General features: G+C 41.3%; 1 protein-coding gene across 3 annotated transcripts in view; it reads right to left on the bottom strand.

Annotated features, from left to right (window-relative positions):
• Positions 1–13,765, bottom strand: part of pacs1 (phosphofurin acidic cluster sorting protein 1) — a 65,880-nt gene extending 52,115 nt beyond the window's left edge. For 2 of the 3 annotated variants that reach the window (XM_028563994.1, XM_028563995.1), the window contains exon 1: positions 13,204–13,765. In XM_028563994.1, the coding sequence (XP_028419795.1) occupies positions 13,204–13,358 (155 nt within the window). In that variant the 5' untranslated portion in view covers positions 13,359–13,765. Of the gene's footprint in view, positions 1–2,373; positions 2,395–13,203 lie in introns of those variants that run through there. The other variant, XM_028563997.1, reaches the window with a different exon arrangement.
• Positions 13,766–14,908: the final 1,143 nt, after the last annotated feature.

The raw sequence follows: 14,908 nt of genomic DNA, 5'->3' as shown, positions 1-14,908 counted from the left end.
CAGCAAAGACTAGGGCTGCACGATGTGAGGAAAATATCTAATTGTGATTATTTTTGACTTATATTGCGATTGCAATATGATGCACGATATTGGAGGCAATGATCATTTTGGTGATTTTTTGCGAGGATCTGTACCAAACAAAGATTTTTTCTTTAGTCTGTAGGGATGTCTCTGCAGCACCACAATACTTTATTTTAGAATGGTTTGACACATTTTGCCTTTAACAAATATTTGCAATTTGGATATTGCACTAGTCCATATTGCGATTTCGATGAAATTAATTGTGCAGCCCTAGCAAAGACTTCTTGCTCGGGCTTAAACTTCTGGATATTCGGCAGCATTGCCACAATGGACTGGATGGCTTCGCTCGCATCTTTCTCCACAACCATTACGGAACTCACCGAAGGTTACCGAACCTCAACGTCATTGTTCTCCGCCACTCCCTGTGTTCGCTGATTGGACCGGTAAAGATTTGACTGGAGAAAACCCAAGAATATACGGACTAGTGAAGGAAAATGAAAATTGAACGGAAGTACGTAGGAGGGCGGAGCCAGGCTAACAAATAGCAGCCTGTGGCCTTAAATCAATCAGTGAAACAGAGAGAATATTTTGAACCGGGAAGACACCGATTATATAGTGCTTTCAAGAGCGCAAACAAACCTACAACAATGTTCAATAGTACAAAACGTATAACGTGACTTCAAATTTCCATCGTGTTTTAGGGGCATCATGCCAGTAATTGTAACAGAATACATTAAGGATGTGTCCACTGACACAAAACTGGAAACTAAACTTCCACTTCTAATGTGTTGTCATTCTACAGTGGTTGCACAGCACAGTAGGTGAAAGTTCAAATCTAGCAAAAGCAGGAACTTCCAAACAGCCTCCACTGTGGGTGTATTTACAGCCAAAAGCACCTGAATGCACAACACACAGTGCTTTCCACTTTAAAAAGAAGAAAGAACAAACAACTTGACTATAGTGAAGATATTGACTTGATAGGGAGTTTCAGGAGCTCTTGGGAAACTACCAGTATTTACAGTTTTAAGTTCACAGAAGAATTCTTTAGAAATATGATCTCTTACCCCTCCACCCCCTAGTCACTACACTTAGCATTAACCCCCATCCTGTAATATACAGCTGCTCATTGCACTTGGTCTTACTCGACAATATGTTTGAAGGCACTAAGTTTAAAAACAAAAGCACAATCAGGGTGCAAAACATATTTTTTATTCATGCCTTGGCACGGTAAAGGACAGATTAAATTGAAGAGTATTCCAGCCAAAACGCTGCTTAAAATGCATTTGTATTGTGCATTTACTGAAGCTTGAAGAAATTGCAATGTGACACAGCAGGACTGAAAAAGAGCCCATGACAGAACTATGTTGGTACCAAATTATTGTAAGCGGACCGTGAACAAGCTCAGAAGAGCCCCAATGGCACGTTGGGTGTTGACTGCTCTAGAAACAACCACGGCAGAGGTGAGACTGCACTTGGTGGCATGATCCATCACAGCTGCCTGTGAGGAGGAGGATGTGACTGTGAGGCAGAGATGTAATGGTGGCACTGAGGGGAAGAGGGCCTAGCGGGGGGGACAGTACATCAGAGGGCTGAGTTATGGACAAGACTAGGGCAGTACCCAAGAAGACAAACGAGATTTAGCTGCACGCTGGCATCAGCAGAGAAGAAGGACTCTGTGGGGAGACGGGGATATAAGAGAGACAGATGGAAAGGTGAAAAAAAACACAAGAAAAACAGGAGCAAGAAGAGATGAGGAGACAAGAGAAAAAAAAAGAGAAAAGTAAGTTGTCTAATTCCTCCATTAGCTCACATCTCGTATCTCCTCCTTGTGCCCCAGATGCTCCCTTCCCATTCCCCGAATCACCCTGGCTTTGATGATGTCCTTTTCTCTGATAAAGCCTCAGCCTCTCTCTCTCCCACGTTCTCACCTTCATCCACTTGAGCCCATTTTCTCTTCTTCACAGCCTAATCCCTTTTTGTTTCCATGCTCTCATCTCACCCTCGGCTACACGCTCCCTCCCCCTTGACTTCTCACAATGGGGCCCTCCTCTCCTCGTTCTCATCGACCTGTTCTCGGCACCCTCTGCCTCTCTTGTTTCGTGATTCATGCGTGGTGTACAAGGTTTCTGTCTGCTCTACCTTAGCTCGACAGTCAGACCGAATGGACATTTTGTTGTAATTTCGTAGACTAACCAATCAATAAATGAATCCAAATATATACAGATTAATCAACAATGACCCATTAGTCCTACAAAATCCAAGCTAAAGATTCTGTGAGCAACACTAGACCTTTTCTGACAAAACCTGAGACGTTGGCGACAGTTTAGAGGTCTGGAACCAGGTTAACGTCACCTTTCACTTTTTCTCTGCTATGGTGCCCTGAAGACGCCTGAATCCTCTCTCTTCTTTTCCTATTCCTTTCCTCCTCTAGTCTTTCTTAGCTGTGCCTCTGTAGAGAGCGACAGTCACCCTGCTGACATGAGACGACACTTAGCCTGAAGCAAGCACACCCTGCCAGGGCGCCCGCCCGCGCACGCCCGTACACACGCACGGTAAGTTATTGCAATGACCAGGGCCTGAAATTAACAATTCATTTTTGCCTTTGGGCGGTGAAACTGTCAATCTGATTACCACGGACCTTTGTTGCATGTCACACCCATGTCTCTCTTCCCCATTTTAACACTGTCAAATAAAAACTAAATGCAAAAAAATACTTAAAAACAGCTAACTGACCATATAATGTACACACACACACACACACACACACACACACACACACACACACACACACGCCTAAGTGTCTTGTGTGCTAAAAAAAAGTGACCTATTGTTCTTTCTCTCACTGTTTTTTCATGCTTTCCATCGTCTCTCCATCCCTCTTCATTCTGTGCCAACCTCTCTCCCTCTGTCTCTCTCTCCCTCCCTCTGTCTCCCTCTCTTCATCTCTTTCCGTCTTGCTCTACTTCCCGCAGCCGCAGGCAAGGACACACTGAGGCCTGTAACTTCCGAAGGAGGGCACATTTACACTTAAACACACACATTTCACAAACTCAATACTGCCATAGTCTATCACATATCTAATATCTAACAAAAAAAAGAAAGTGTGTAACAAATTGAGGTTTGCGCGTGTTGCAGCATTCGTCGGCTGAATAAAAACAAAACACGCTGAGCACAAGTTATTGTTTTCTAATCATTTTCTTTGCTGATTTGCACTTTGCTATCCAGAGCACAGGGCTATTGTCTGGCCTCTCCCCCTCTTTTAGGCCTGCAAGACTGAGCATGTGACCTGCAGAATGTGTGTATTGTTGTCACACACACACACACACACACACACACACACACACACACACACACACACACACACACACACACACACACACACACACACACACACACACACACACACACACACACACACACACACACAAATTGACCTTTCATTAAAGTGATTACAGATTAATAAGCAGAGCACCCGCCTAATCCAGTTTAGCACGAGCGCAGGGAGACAATTGAATCGGAGCTTGCTGTACAACTGTGGAACAGGAAACCTCTATTTAAATGGGCAATCTTATTAGCTTCCTGGTTATCAACCAATCGGAGCCGCTCCTGCCTTGATACAACCATCATAACAGGCTAAGAGTATCAGAGTGACAGCGCGAGTCGTGCAGCAACTGCTGAGCCCAAAGTAATACCGAGGATATAGGTCTCTTTATTTAGTCGGACCTTTGTGTCATAACTGGTTAACATCTATTACCTGAGCTCAGGATAGTTTGGCATTTTGGGACATTTTGCTTATTTGCTTTGTTTTCAAGAGTTAGATGAGGCAATCAATACCACTCTCATGTCTTTACACTAAACATAAAGCTAAAGCCAAGAGAGAGTTAGCTTAACATAAAGACTGGAAACAGCTAGCCTGGCTCTGTCAAAAAGGTTAAATAATTTCTTAATATAGCAATTTTCAAATGTAGTTTCTATTAGTACTGCGATGGTTTGAGGCATTAGTGCTTATTACTATAAGTAAGTATTAGTACTATATGTAATAATTTATAATTATGTATTAAAAGGTTTCTGCTTCGGTCAGTCTTTGAACAAGTCTGTGTGTCGATGAAACACCTTGAAAAAAAACACACATTGCCATTTACGTAATCAGCCATATGAGGCTTTTTCTTCTTTATTTTTTTAAGATTATTTTTTTGGGCATTTCCACCTTTAATGGAGAGGACATTTAGATATGAAAGGGGAGAGAGAGGGGGAAGACATGCAGGAAAATAGTCACATGTCAGACTCAAAACTCTGGACCTTCTACGTTGAGGAACAAACATCTATCAGTATGTGCGCCTGCTCCAACAACTGAGCTAACCCGGCCACGAGGCTTTTTCTTCTTAAAATAAAATATGACACACAAATGCCAAAAGTACTGATAGTAGAGCTTCAAAATTCAAAAATGTTGCTGCACAATTAACTGTCTCAGAAATAATTGCGATTAACAATATAATTGTGTCTTTCAGTCAGATTTCTTTTTAAATTAAATAATTTTTATTTATTACTTTTTTAAACAAATTAAAGTTTTTAATGAATTCCAGTATACATCTTTTGTTTATCACGGTTATGTGAACCTAGAGCTGGGCAATATATCAATATTATATTGATATCGCGATATGAGACTAGATATTGTCTTAGATTTTGGAAATTGTAATATCATAAATGGCTTTTCCTGGTTTTAAAGGCTGCATTACAGTACAGTTATGTCATTTTCTGTGCTACCAGACTGTTCTCTTGATTTTTTACCTTTACCCACTTAGTCATTATATCTACATTACTGAAGATTATTTTTCTTAAATCTCATTGTGAAGATATTTTGTTGAAGCACCAATTGTCAACACTATAATATCGCCACAATATCGACATTGAGGTATTAGGACAAGAATATTGCGATATCTGATTTTCTCCATATCGCCCCGCCCTATGTGAACCAGATAATGTAATAACACAAATACACAGCCTATGAAATAAACAACGCCTCTTTATTATCATAAAGTTTCTAACTGTATCCCCCTTGCCGTTTTTGTTGCTATGAACGTGTATAGGGTAAAGTGTCAACAACTAACCAATTGAAATAATAATAAAAATATATAGTTCAATTATCACTTATATAATTACAATTTGGCATATCTTAAAAATCAACAATCAACAGTCATACGCTTAAAGACCTTAGCTAATGTTATCAATTAATTGTGATTAAACAAAGAAACCGCGATTATGTAATTTAAGAAAAACTACACAATTATGTAATAAATGTTACAGGCGTAAATTCTATCATAAACATAACTAGAGCACTACAACATCATCCATGTAACAAGCCCAAGAATTGAAGAAATGTCAATAAATCGTTGCTCGTAGTCCTGACAGGCATTGTGTCAAGGTCAATCTGCATTAAGTGCATTACAAGCTGGTGTTATCATCTAGGAGAAACAGTGTGTAACCTGAGCTGGAGGGGATTAGACATGTGCACACATTATTTGCATGTGTTACGAGGTTTACAGTAGCAGCGCAGAGGCCCAAATGTAGGTACTGTTGAGTTGTTTACATCCAAATGCGGTTAAATGTGTTTTTTGCGAGGCCACGTGTGTGTATCTTTGTGTGTCTTTGTGTCCGTGTGCAATAATCCAAAATTTAACAGTGTGATTGTGCTGTTAGCAAGAGAAATGTTCCAGACAGCTTCCTCCCTAGATGCTTTAGAGATGTGCAAAATATAAAACACACTCAGGCATGCACCGAATGAGAAACCTTTATTTTCATCTACGCATCCAGCTTATGTTTCAACAGGCTGAAAATGAGATTATGCGCAAAACGCTTTGTCATAACATTATCCAGATAGAATTTTTGTCAGCACAACTTGTGTTTCCCCTCACAGCATATCCTTTTATGTAACTGGATGCCACTCCTTGTTTCTAACACATCAGATGAAAGCAAAGCATATGTCAGTGACGCTGTCCGTGAATAGGTGTCACAACACCTTGGAAATGGAAATCTGTGCGCGTGCATGTGTTTGCTGTCACATGGGGGTCTACGATCACTCTAAGGAGACATGAGCAGAGCAAAACACAAACCTTGTAACACCGCAACAAAAGGACACATCAGACCACGGCAGTGTTCTAGCCTAAATCAACCACAACATCTACGTACACTGCAGCAGCAGCAGCAGCAGCAGGACAACTCAGCTCCACTAGCTTCGCCTCTCCTCTTTGTGTTAGAGAAATGCAAACCAGCCACATGATTTCGGTTTGTCTACTCTAGAGCTGCAAAGATTAAATCGATTAATTGTCAACCTTTAAATGAATCGCCAACTATTTTGATAAGCAATTAGTCGGTTTGAGTCATTTTTTAAGACAAAAAGTACAAATTCTTTGATTCCAGCCTCTTAAATGTGAATGTTGTTCTAGTTTTGTCTCTCCTCTGTGACAGTAAACTGAATATCTTTGAGTTGTGGACAAAACAAGACATTTGAGGACGTCATCTTGGGCTTTTGGAAAACTTTCTGACATTTTATAGACCAAACAACTAATCGAATAATAGAGAAAATAATCAACATATTAATCGACTATGAAAATAATCGTTAGTTGCAGCCCTAGTCTACTCTCTTTGTCACATACAGCGACTGATCACTGGGAGAATCCTTTCTCTTCAAAAATCCAAATTGGCTTCTAAAATGCAGACCGTGGGTGTCAAATTAATAGTAATGGCCTGAATATGAGATGATGGGTTTTTTTTCACCGTAAATTACTGAAAAATTAAAAGTGGGCTTTCTTATAACAGTGCTAGAGAATTGTGTAATTAGAACATCTCATTTTCAGAGTGTTGCATTCTAGGTTGTTTTTAGCCTTAATGTTGCCGAGCTTGCAGGTTTCGTTAGAGTAAGTCCGTATTTCATGTTTCACTTTAACAGGGAAAAGACTTCAAGGACTAACAGTATCTTGCATGATTTCCCCAAAAGGACTAGCCTGAAAGTGCATGATATCTTCAAAAGATATTTTGGGATAGTTTCCCCCATTTGTTTGAGCAGCAACCAAAGCAATCAGACTGGCTGTATTTTAATCAGCGCTCAACCAATAGGGGCTTTAAAGTCGGATACTGATACTTTTCTTTTGACTTATTTTCAAGCCTCCAAACGGACACTGTTATCCTGCGAAATTAGGAAGAGCATTTATGCCACTATTTGGGCATCACAGAACTGAAAGGCAGTGAAAATTCTTTTGAGTGGGTTAGCAGCTTTTTAAAGCTGGGTGAGAAGTTTCACTGCAGGGTTTTAACAGGCTGCCAGCCTTCAAGCTGCTGAGAAAACAAATACACTCTTCGCTGCAAGGATTTTACTGGTTTCCTATGAACAACACAAATAAAAACTACATTCCTTTATCTTTCCAAAGCCATTGGATAACGGATCATTAAAAGGCAATTATGGCCATGTGTGTCATTATCTCCCATCTCTCCCTGAGGCTTGAGGTTGGATGGCTTTTTATCAGAAATAGTAAATCATCATGGAAAGTCAGGGTGAAGGGGGGGGGGGTGTTTGCACTTCATTTCCCTTTATCTTCAACAGGCGAGCTGAGCCGTAGAGGAAACTTCAGACCTCTTGGCCACTCAGCTGTGCGGAAGAACGAGCAGCGCCAAGGCAAGTGGCAAAGCCAAAGCTAATGAACACTACTACCCCGTCTGCCTGCCTGTGTGTGTGTGTGTGTGTGTGTGTGTGTGTGTGTGTGTGTGTGTGTGTGTGTGTGTGTGTGTGTGTGTGTGTGTTAGCCTGTTGGTGCTATCTCAATTTCTTTCCATTCAGCACAGCAGCCGGGGTTTAGGGGGAAGGGTGGATAATGTAATGCTGACACTCGAGGAACGAGACGAGTGTCGTCCCACTATTGTGTTGCAGGGCATTTATAGCAAATGGTCCTAACAAATGCACAATGTATAATTCAGAACATCCTGAATTTCTGCACCGCGCATCTATATGCCAACAGTATTTATTACCAGGCCATCAGATGAGCATTTATTTTTAATGCCCTGCTGTTTTTCATTACAGATAAAAGTGGTAAAGGTTCCTGTTACACTATTTTGTGTCCTTGATAGAAGAGACTGGCATGACTGATGTTGAGATGAAAATTACAATGAATTGCTTTGTCTTTGAGCAACTACAACTTGCAATATCCTCAAAGATTTGGCAGTGAAGCATTCAACCAAAAAAAAAAAAAGGTAACATGGCATCATGACTTTGCGTAAACATACACGCCACTTTCCTAAAGCCAAATGGCGTGTTATCTGTACGCATTTTGAGCTATCCACGTGTATGTCTACGCTTTATACAGCGGATGTAAACATACACGCCACTTGGCTTGTTATCACGAGAACGTGCCGTGCTATCGCGAGAATGTCACACGCGTGTAAAAAAAAAAAAAAAAAAACAGGTTGGGTTTAGGAAAAGACCACTGGGAAAAGCTTTACGAACACAAAAAAACGACAAAAACATGACGGTGACCAACGTCACACGCTTAGGAAATCAATAAACGGTTGGGTTTTGGAAAGAAACATCGGGGAAGGCTTAAAAAAAAGAAGAAAAGAAAACTGTTGATATACGCCACAAACGGGACGCGATCCCAGCTCTCCTGGGTGAAAGTCCTGTGTTTTACCCATCCATCCACCTTCCGTCCTTTCATACTACTCGCTACGACGATTATTCACACGTAATGTAGGTCAACGGAGGCCAAACGGCGTTGATAAACACGCTAAAAAACGATTATGTGTCTTGATAAACACGCCAAAATGGTATAAGAATTGCCGTGTCATACATAAGCCATCAGTCTGAAAAAGGAAAGTTCTCTTTTCAGGTTCTTTTTTTTAACTACAAGAGGAAATCCAGTAGCCAGAATTTCACAAGTGCTAAGATTAGAGACTTTTCAAAAACATGTTCTTCTCATCATATTATTTGCCCTTTGAAATGCTCACTGATCTAGGAGATTACACATGTTCTAATGTTGAAGTCTCAGTGACCCGCTCTGGGTAAAAGTATACAAAATAGAAATTCTTAAAAGAAACCAACATTGGGAGAGAGAGCTTGTTCGGTTTCTTGCTGAGAGTTTAGATTAGAAGAGCAATCCCACTCCCATGACTGTTTGCCTCAGTGTAAAGCTAGAGGCAGCAGGCGACTGGCTTAGCTTAGCATAACGACCGGAAGCAGGGGGAAACGGCTAGCCTGGCTTTGTTAAAGTAAAAAAAACTACACACCTCGAAACTAAGTAAAAGTAATTATCACGTTACGTCTTTTTTTTTTTTTTTTTTTTTATTATTCATACACAAACAAGCATCCGGGGTTTTAGCGGGAGTTACTTGTTGATTTTTGAAGTCAGGAGAGGGGGCAGAGACAGGATGTTTCTTGACCAACACTAGACCGATGGCGCTTACCCACTGCTAGTAGCAGCTCTACTCTACTCTCTACTCTACTCTACTCTACTCTACTCTACTCTACTCTACTCTACAGCGGTGCCCCGTCCTCCATTTTCCATTGCAGATTTAGTACCACCTCATTCCTGAGGCAAGCGTGACTGGTCGTCCTAGTGACGCCGCAGGAAACTGCCGTGACCTAACGCGAAACACGTGTGTTGTTTTTGACTCTTGGCATGTGGCTGTTTGCCACAGCCAGAAGTAACATTTTGTTTCAAAAGAAAGAAAAAAAACACATTGCTGGCTAAACTATTTAAAAATGGCGGGTTTGTTCACAGGACACCCCCATCTGTCGCTAGCAATGATGACGCAGTGATTAGTGACGATTCTCTCCGACCAATCAGCAGTCTGCAGGTTTTCACGTCACCTTTTGGTATCGCCTCACCTCGCTTGCAACCTCGACGGAGGGGACACTAAAAAAAATTACCTGATAGCCGGTACTAGGGACTCATTTTCGTAATGGAAAACCAAAAAAAGGTGAGTAGAGGTGAGGCGAGTCGAGCAGGTACCATGTAATGGAAAAACAAAAAGCTTCATTTAAGGAGGTACAAGCCAAAAAAGCTTAAACCTATCCTCTTCTTCAGGTGTTCTCTATGGTCCAAATCTGACCCAATTTCCGCACTCCTTCCTATAGCTTTGTGGCTGCTCTGGGAAAGAGACTCCTCCCCCAACTCACTCGTGACCCAGCATCCATCTATGGAGCTGAGTCATGGGACTTTCCCCCTTTAACTCTGTAAGGAGCCCTTCGTTAATAATGCAAGGCGAGGAGCTCTGCGACAGGGTCCATTCCTGGAATACCTGACGCAGAGTAGCAGCACAGGGAGGCCTTAACTAAACTCGGCTGGAAGTTGGAATCCAAACCATTTGTGGTGTGAACCCTGGCCGGCACCGTCCACATTCCACCTGACAGTAAATGCACCTGAGAACTGCTACTGTGTATTCACTAGAGCCTCTATGTACCCTGGTAGAGCAGCTACTGTACTCATCAGTAGGATTACTTGCCCCCCCCCAGGGTGAGGGAGAAGAACCAATGAACCAAGGAGAGTGCCAAGATAGTGTGTGTGTGTGTGTGTGTGTGTGTGTGTGTGTGTGTGTGTGTGTGTGTTGATGACACTGCAGAGGGAGGAATCATCCACTACACTGCACTGAAAGAGCTGGTTTAGAGCCAGTGAAATGGTGTATTCCTCCCTAGTAAACAACAGAATAGAAGGTCAGGAAGGCTGAACACAGAGATGACCTCAGAGGCACAGACGCCGTGCTGATGGATATGAGGAAGGGTGGGGCGGATTTCAAATGGCTGGGTTTCTGTCCCTCACAACAAATATTTCCCAGTATCATTGTTGCCAAAACGGATATGTACATGCATAGTGACATCATCTCTCTCTTGAATATTTCCTGTCACCCACTGAATATGACCCAAAAAAAGCCACAAAACAAACAGTCCATGGCGGATGATATGTTTAGTACTTCTCCAGGTTTCGCTACACATTTCGAGTAAGCAGCTGAGTGCATGTTTGTGCGTGCCAGGGCAAATTCTATCCACAGCGCTGCATAAACAGCATACCAAGTGGCATTTTGGGTAGACAGGAAGAGGTTAGAGCAACAACACCTCTGCTAGAGGGGGGAAGTTCTAGGTCCTTCTTGCAGCAACAGAGATTGAGCAACAAATAGCAAACAAGCTACATTTAGCTGATGGCAAAACATCATCAGGAATACATTTCAGTCTATAGTAGAAGCAAGTTCTTCAAGATCTGGAAGACTGGGCCACAGATAGTTGTCTGCCCCATCTCTGAAGACTTTCTTACTGCTTGTGTCTGTGAGAAATCCTAGTTAAATGTAGATGACAGAGCCATCTCCCACTCTCATCCTCTGTTTCTCTCCACCCCCCTTTTCTTCTGGCTCTGTAGTCTCTCTCTGTTGCTGCAACTGCAGTGATATCGAAGATATCTGAGGGACCGCGATGCCTGCTGAAAAAAGGGCCCAAAAATGTCCACAATCACATTTCTAGGTAAGAACAATGGCAAAATATTGTAAATCGTCTGTGGATATTAGCACACAAACACAAATAATGTAATAATCCGCGAAGGAAAGGTCAGGAGGAAAGATATTTAAAATGTAGGCTAACAATGGATGTTTTATTTATGTTAGCTGTTCCAAAATTTAGATCCAGGACTGTATCATTTATTCACAAGCGCATGGTGCACACACATTGCCAAAATGTTGAGGCAAAACATACCCTTGAGGCTTTGCTTCTAACCCAGTAAAGCCCCAAAGCATTTTAGAAAGCAGCATTAAGACATCAGCATGTGAGCTTTGGATGATTGGTTAACCAGTATGCTTTATTCCCACTAAATGCTTTCAGTAACCTAAACATCTGGAACAAGGCAGTTCAGTCTTCTGACTAGGATAAAATAACACAATTTCAGGGCAAACGTGCAGAAGTCGCAGATTTAAAAGCTACGTTTTAACAGGTGAACATTGCAATAAGAACGTGCAGGTAAATGTTTTTGTCGAGATCACAGATATAAAAAAATTAAATTAATTCTGCTCACATAAAGAGCTTGAGATTGTCCTTTACTACATGACAATGTCAAGTTTGATTTGCTGTAAAAATCCGTCATCGCTCTCACCCTGTATGCTGAGCGGCGCTTGTGAATACCAAGGGCGGCACTTCAGTGACAGCGGTTAACCCTTGACCTTGAATCTAACTCATGACCACGGTTATTACCTCAACATCATAAACACAAGGGGACGGACTTCAGCTGGAGCACATATGGACATCACATCCAATATGTGTCTTTTCATGCAAATGAAACCAGCACAGGTTACACAAGCGAGTGCATCTGCTCGTCAGCAGCCTGACATACAGAACACGCCAGCCAGCTGAATCCCTTCAGTCGAACAAAAGAAGCCTACTTGAATGTCTAGGTTAAGCTCTATGCTAAGATGGATAAGGTGTCTTGCCGACTGTGACCTTGCTGCATCGTCCACATGAACATACACTTCAAACAACTTTCATAGCCTGTAATGATTAACGTGTCAAGTAAAAGGGCAAAAGATTTGATCAGTAATTATTAATTTCTGCATCTGTAGTGCATTCCTATTCTTTCACAAACCCATATATCACAGTGCCTGATGTTACAGCAGTATATGGAAACAAAATAGCCTTCTATAGTTGCAGTGACAGGCTGCAACCCAATGCTTCATCAATCTTGGTGTCTGCATTGATCCGGTGGGCAACAGCTGAGGCTATCGGCTGGGGAAGGGCTGCAGCTGCCCCAACACAAACACTCTTTATTAGTGGGAATGATAACCAGGAGGCATGCCTGTGTGTGTCATGTGTAACATTAGGGTTGTAAAAGCTACTGGCTAATGGCTATGTGGGTGAACTGATTGATAAACTGAGTCTCCAAGGGTCCTAAAGGGGCTAACAATTATCCATTCAGAGAAAAAAGGCATGCAAATATCTCAATTAGAGCAAAGAAGGGGTTATGATTACTTTTCTTCTGATCTTCCTATATTATCAGCAACAACCCTATCACATGAGGGGATACTACTTTCAAATAGGCACCTACTGTTTGTCTATTTGAAATCCCCCAGTGTAAACACACATACTGGCTCATTTCCCATTCACAACCACCCACAAAAATCACATGTCATGCTTGGCTTTTTCGCCCGTGGCCCCCTTTCACATACCTTGGCACACAGCTGGGTGAGGAGCGGTCCACCTCCCAGGTAGCGTACAGGTTCATGTGGACCGGCCGGTTGGAGGTGATGCAGACCGGCTTGGAGGGCTGCATGTGCGGCGAAGGGACGCCCCCAGTCCGCGGGAGCCCTCCTCGCTCCGACATCCTGGAGGCTGAAAACGGGCTTTCAGTCGGAGCTGCGAGGAGAAATACCCGTAGCCTGGCTTCTCTCTGTGTGTGTGTATGTGTTGTCCTTTTTTTCTGTGGTCCTCCTCCTTTCTTTGCCTATTTTTTTCAGGCTCCTGCAGTAGTGCAAGTGCGCGAAACGCTCCCGTGTAACGTACAGTGTGAACGCAAAGTTGATAACGTTTTGCGCTATTCGCCGCCTGATAGTGAAACCATTGCAGTCGTCAGGGTGGTTTAAACCCGTAGGCAGGCGGCAAATCCCCGCGTACGTCTGTGTGTCCTCTCCCTACCCCAACTTGGTTTTGGTTGGGGGGTGTTTATCGGCGCAGGAAGCGGAAATTTCTCTCGCCGTAGTCGCACAATGAGCAGAGAGCAAAGAGCTACGCCTCTTCTGTTAGAGGACGTGAAGCACGAGAGAGAGAGAGAGAGAGAGACACCAATAGTGTGCTGTGGTGTTTGTATTATCTGTTCTTGCATTTACTTGCTTGTTTTTTTTTCATACGATTCTATCTTTTTTTTAGAGGTTGCACTAAAGCTAGCTCATTCAAATGTAGTCTACCACATATTACTAGGGTTCAATGAACTGAACTGAATTATTTTATTTTATTAAATCAGTTATTTTTTATTTAAATATATGTTAAGAAATTAATGTATTATGTTTTTCTATTACTTGTTTTCACTATTTATGTTTTGACTATTTTTTTTAAATCGTTTTATTGTATTTATTCTTTATTATTACTAGTATTATAAGCATTCATAAAAAATAAACACCTTTCAAAAAGTACTATAAATAATATAATGTAAAAACAAATATTTTATTTTTTAAATCATTTAATATACAGTATTCGTATTATATGAGTATACATACAGTATATTATATTTATGTATTATTTCAATAGTATAGTTTTCATTAGAATACACTATGCTGCACAGTAATGTATCATAGTATAGTGTATGGTGTACTGTATAGTAGCAGTAACGTTATATGGTGTATTCTTTTTTTTCTTACACTCTGATTTATTATACTTACTGTGTAAACCTTGTTTGCAGTATATGCAAAGTAGAGTATATCCTTTGTACTAAATGTAACTATGGTCATGCTAATAAAGACAATTTGAATTTGAGAGAAAGCAAGCAAGCTGCCTTGTGAACTTTGACCCCATGTATTAGCCAGTTGATCCCCACCGTAAAAAAAAGAGCTTAACATCTCACATTCATACAGAATGTATTCTGACATATATAAACAATCAAAAACTGACCAAACTGTGATTTCAGAATAATTTACTGCATATATGTTCCTGTATATGCTGCTTTTTACATATCTACAACTAGTATATATAGTAGTCAAAATATCTTTGACTAAACATGATTATATAAACGATGCATAAGTCAGTATAATGTGTCAGCGCTCAGTATTTTCAACTTGCATGCAAAAAAGTAACAGAATAAATGTTCCTGCAGGTGCAACGTTCTGGCCAGCTAGAAGTCTCTATCAAGTAGACAATACCTACAGTACTTTATCAATTTAA

Source organism: Perca flavescens, chromosome 19 (assembly GCF_004354835.1).
Source record: "Perca flavescens isolate YP-PL-M2 chromosome 19, PFLA_1.0, whole genome shotgun sequence".
In the NCBI taxonomy this organism is placed as follows: Eukaryota; Metazoa; Chordata; class Actinopteri; order Perciformes; family Percidae; genus Perca; species Perca flavescens.
The sequence above is the reverse complement of the archived record's forward strand: the minus strand, read 5'-3'. Positions and strand labels throughout refer to the sequence as shown.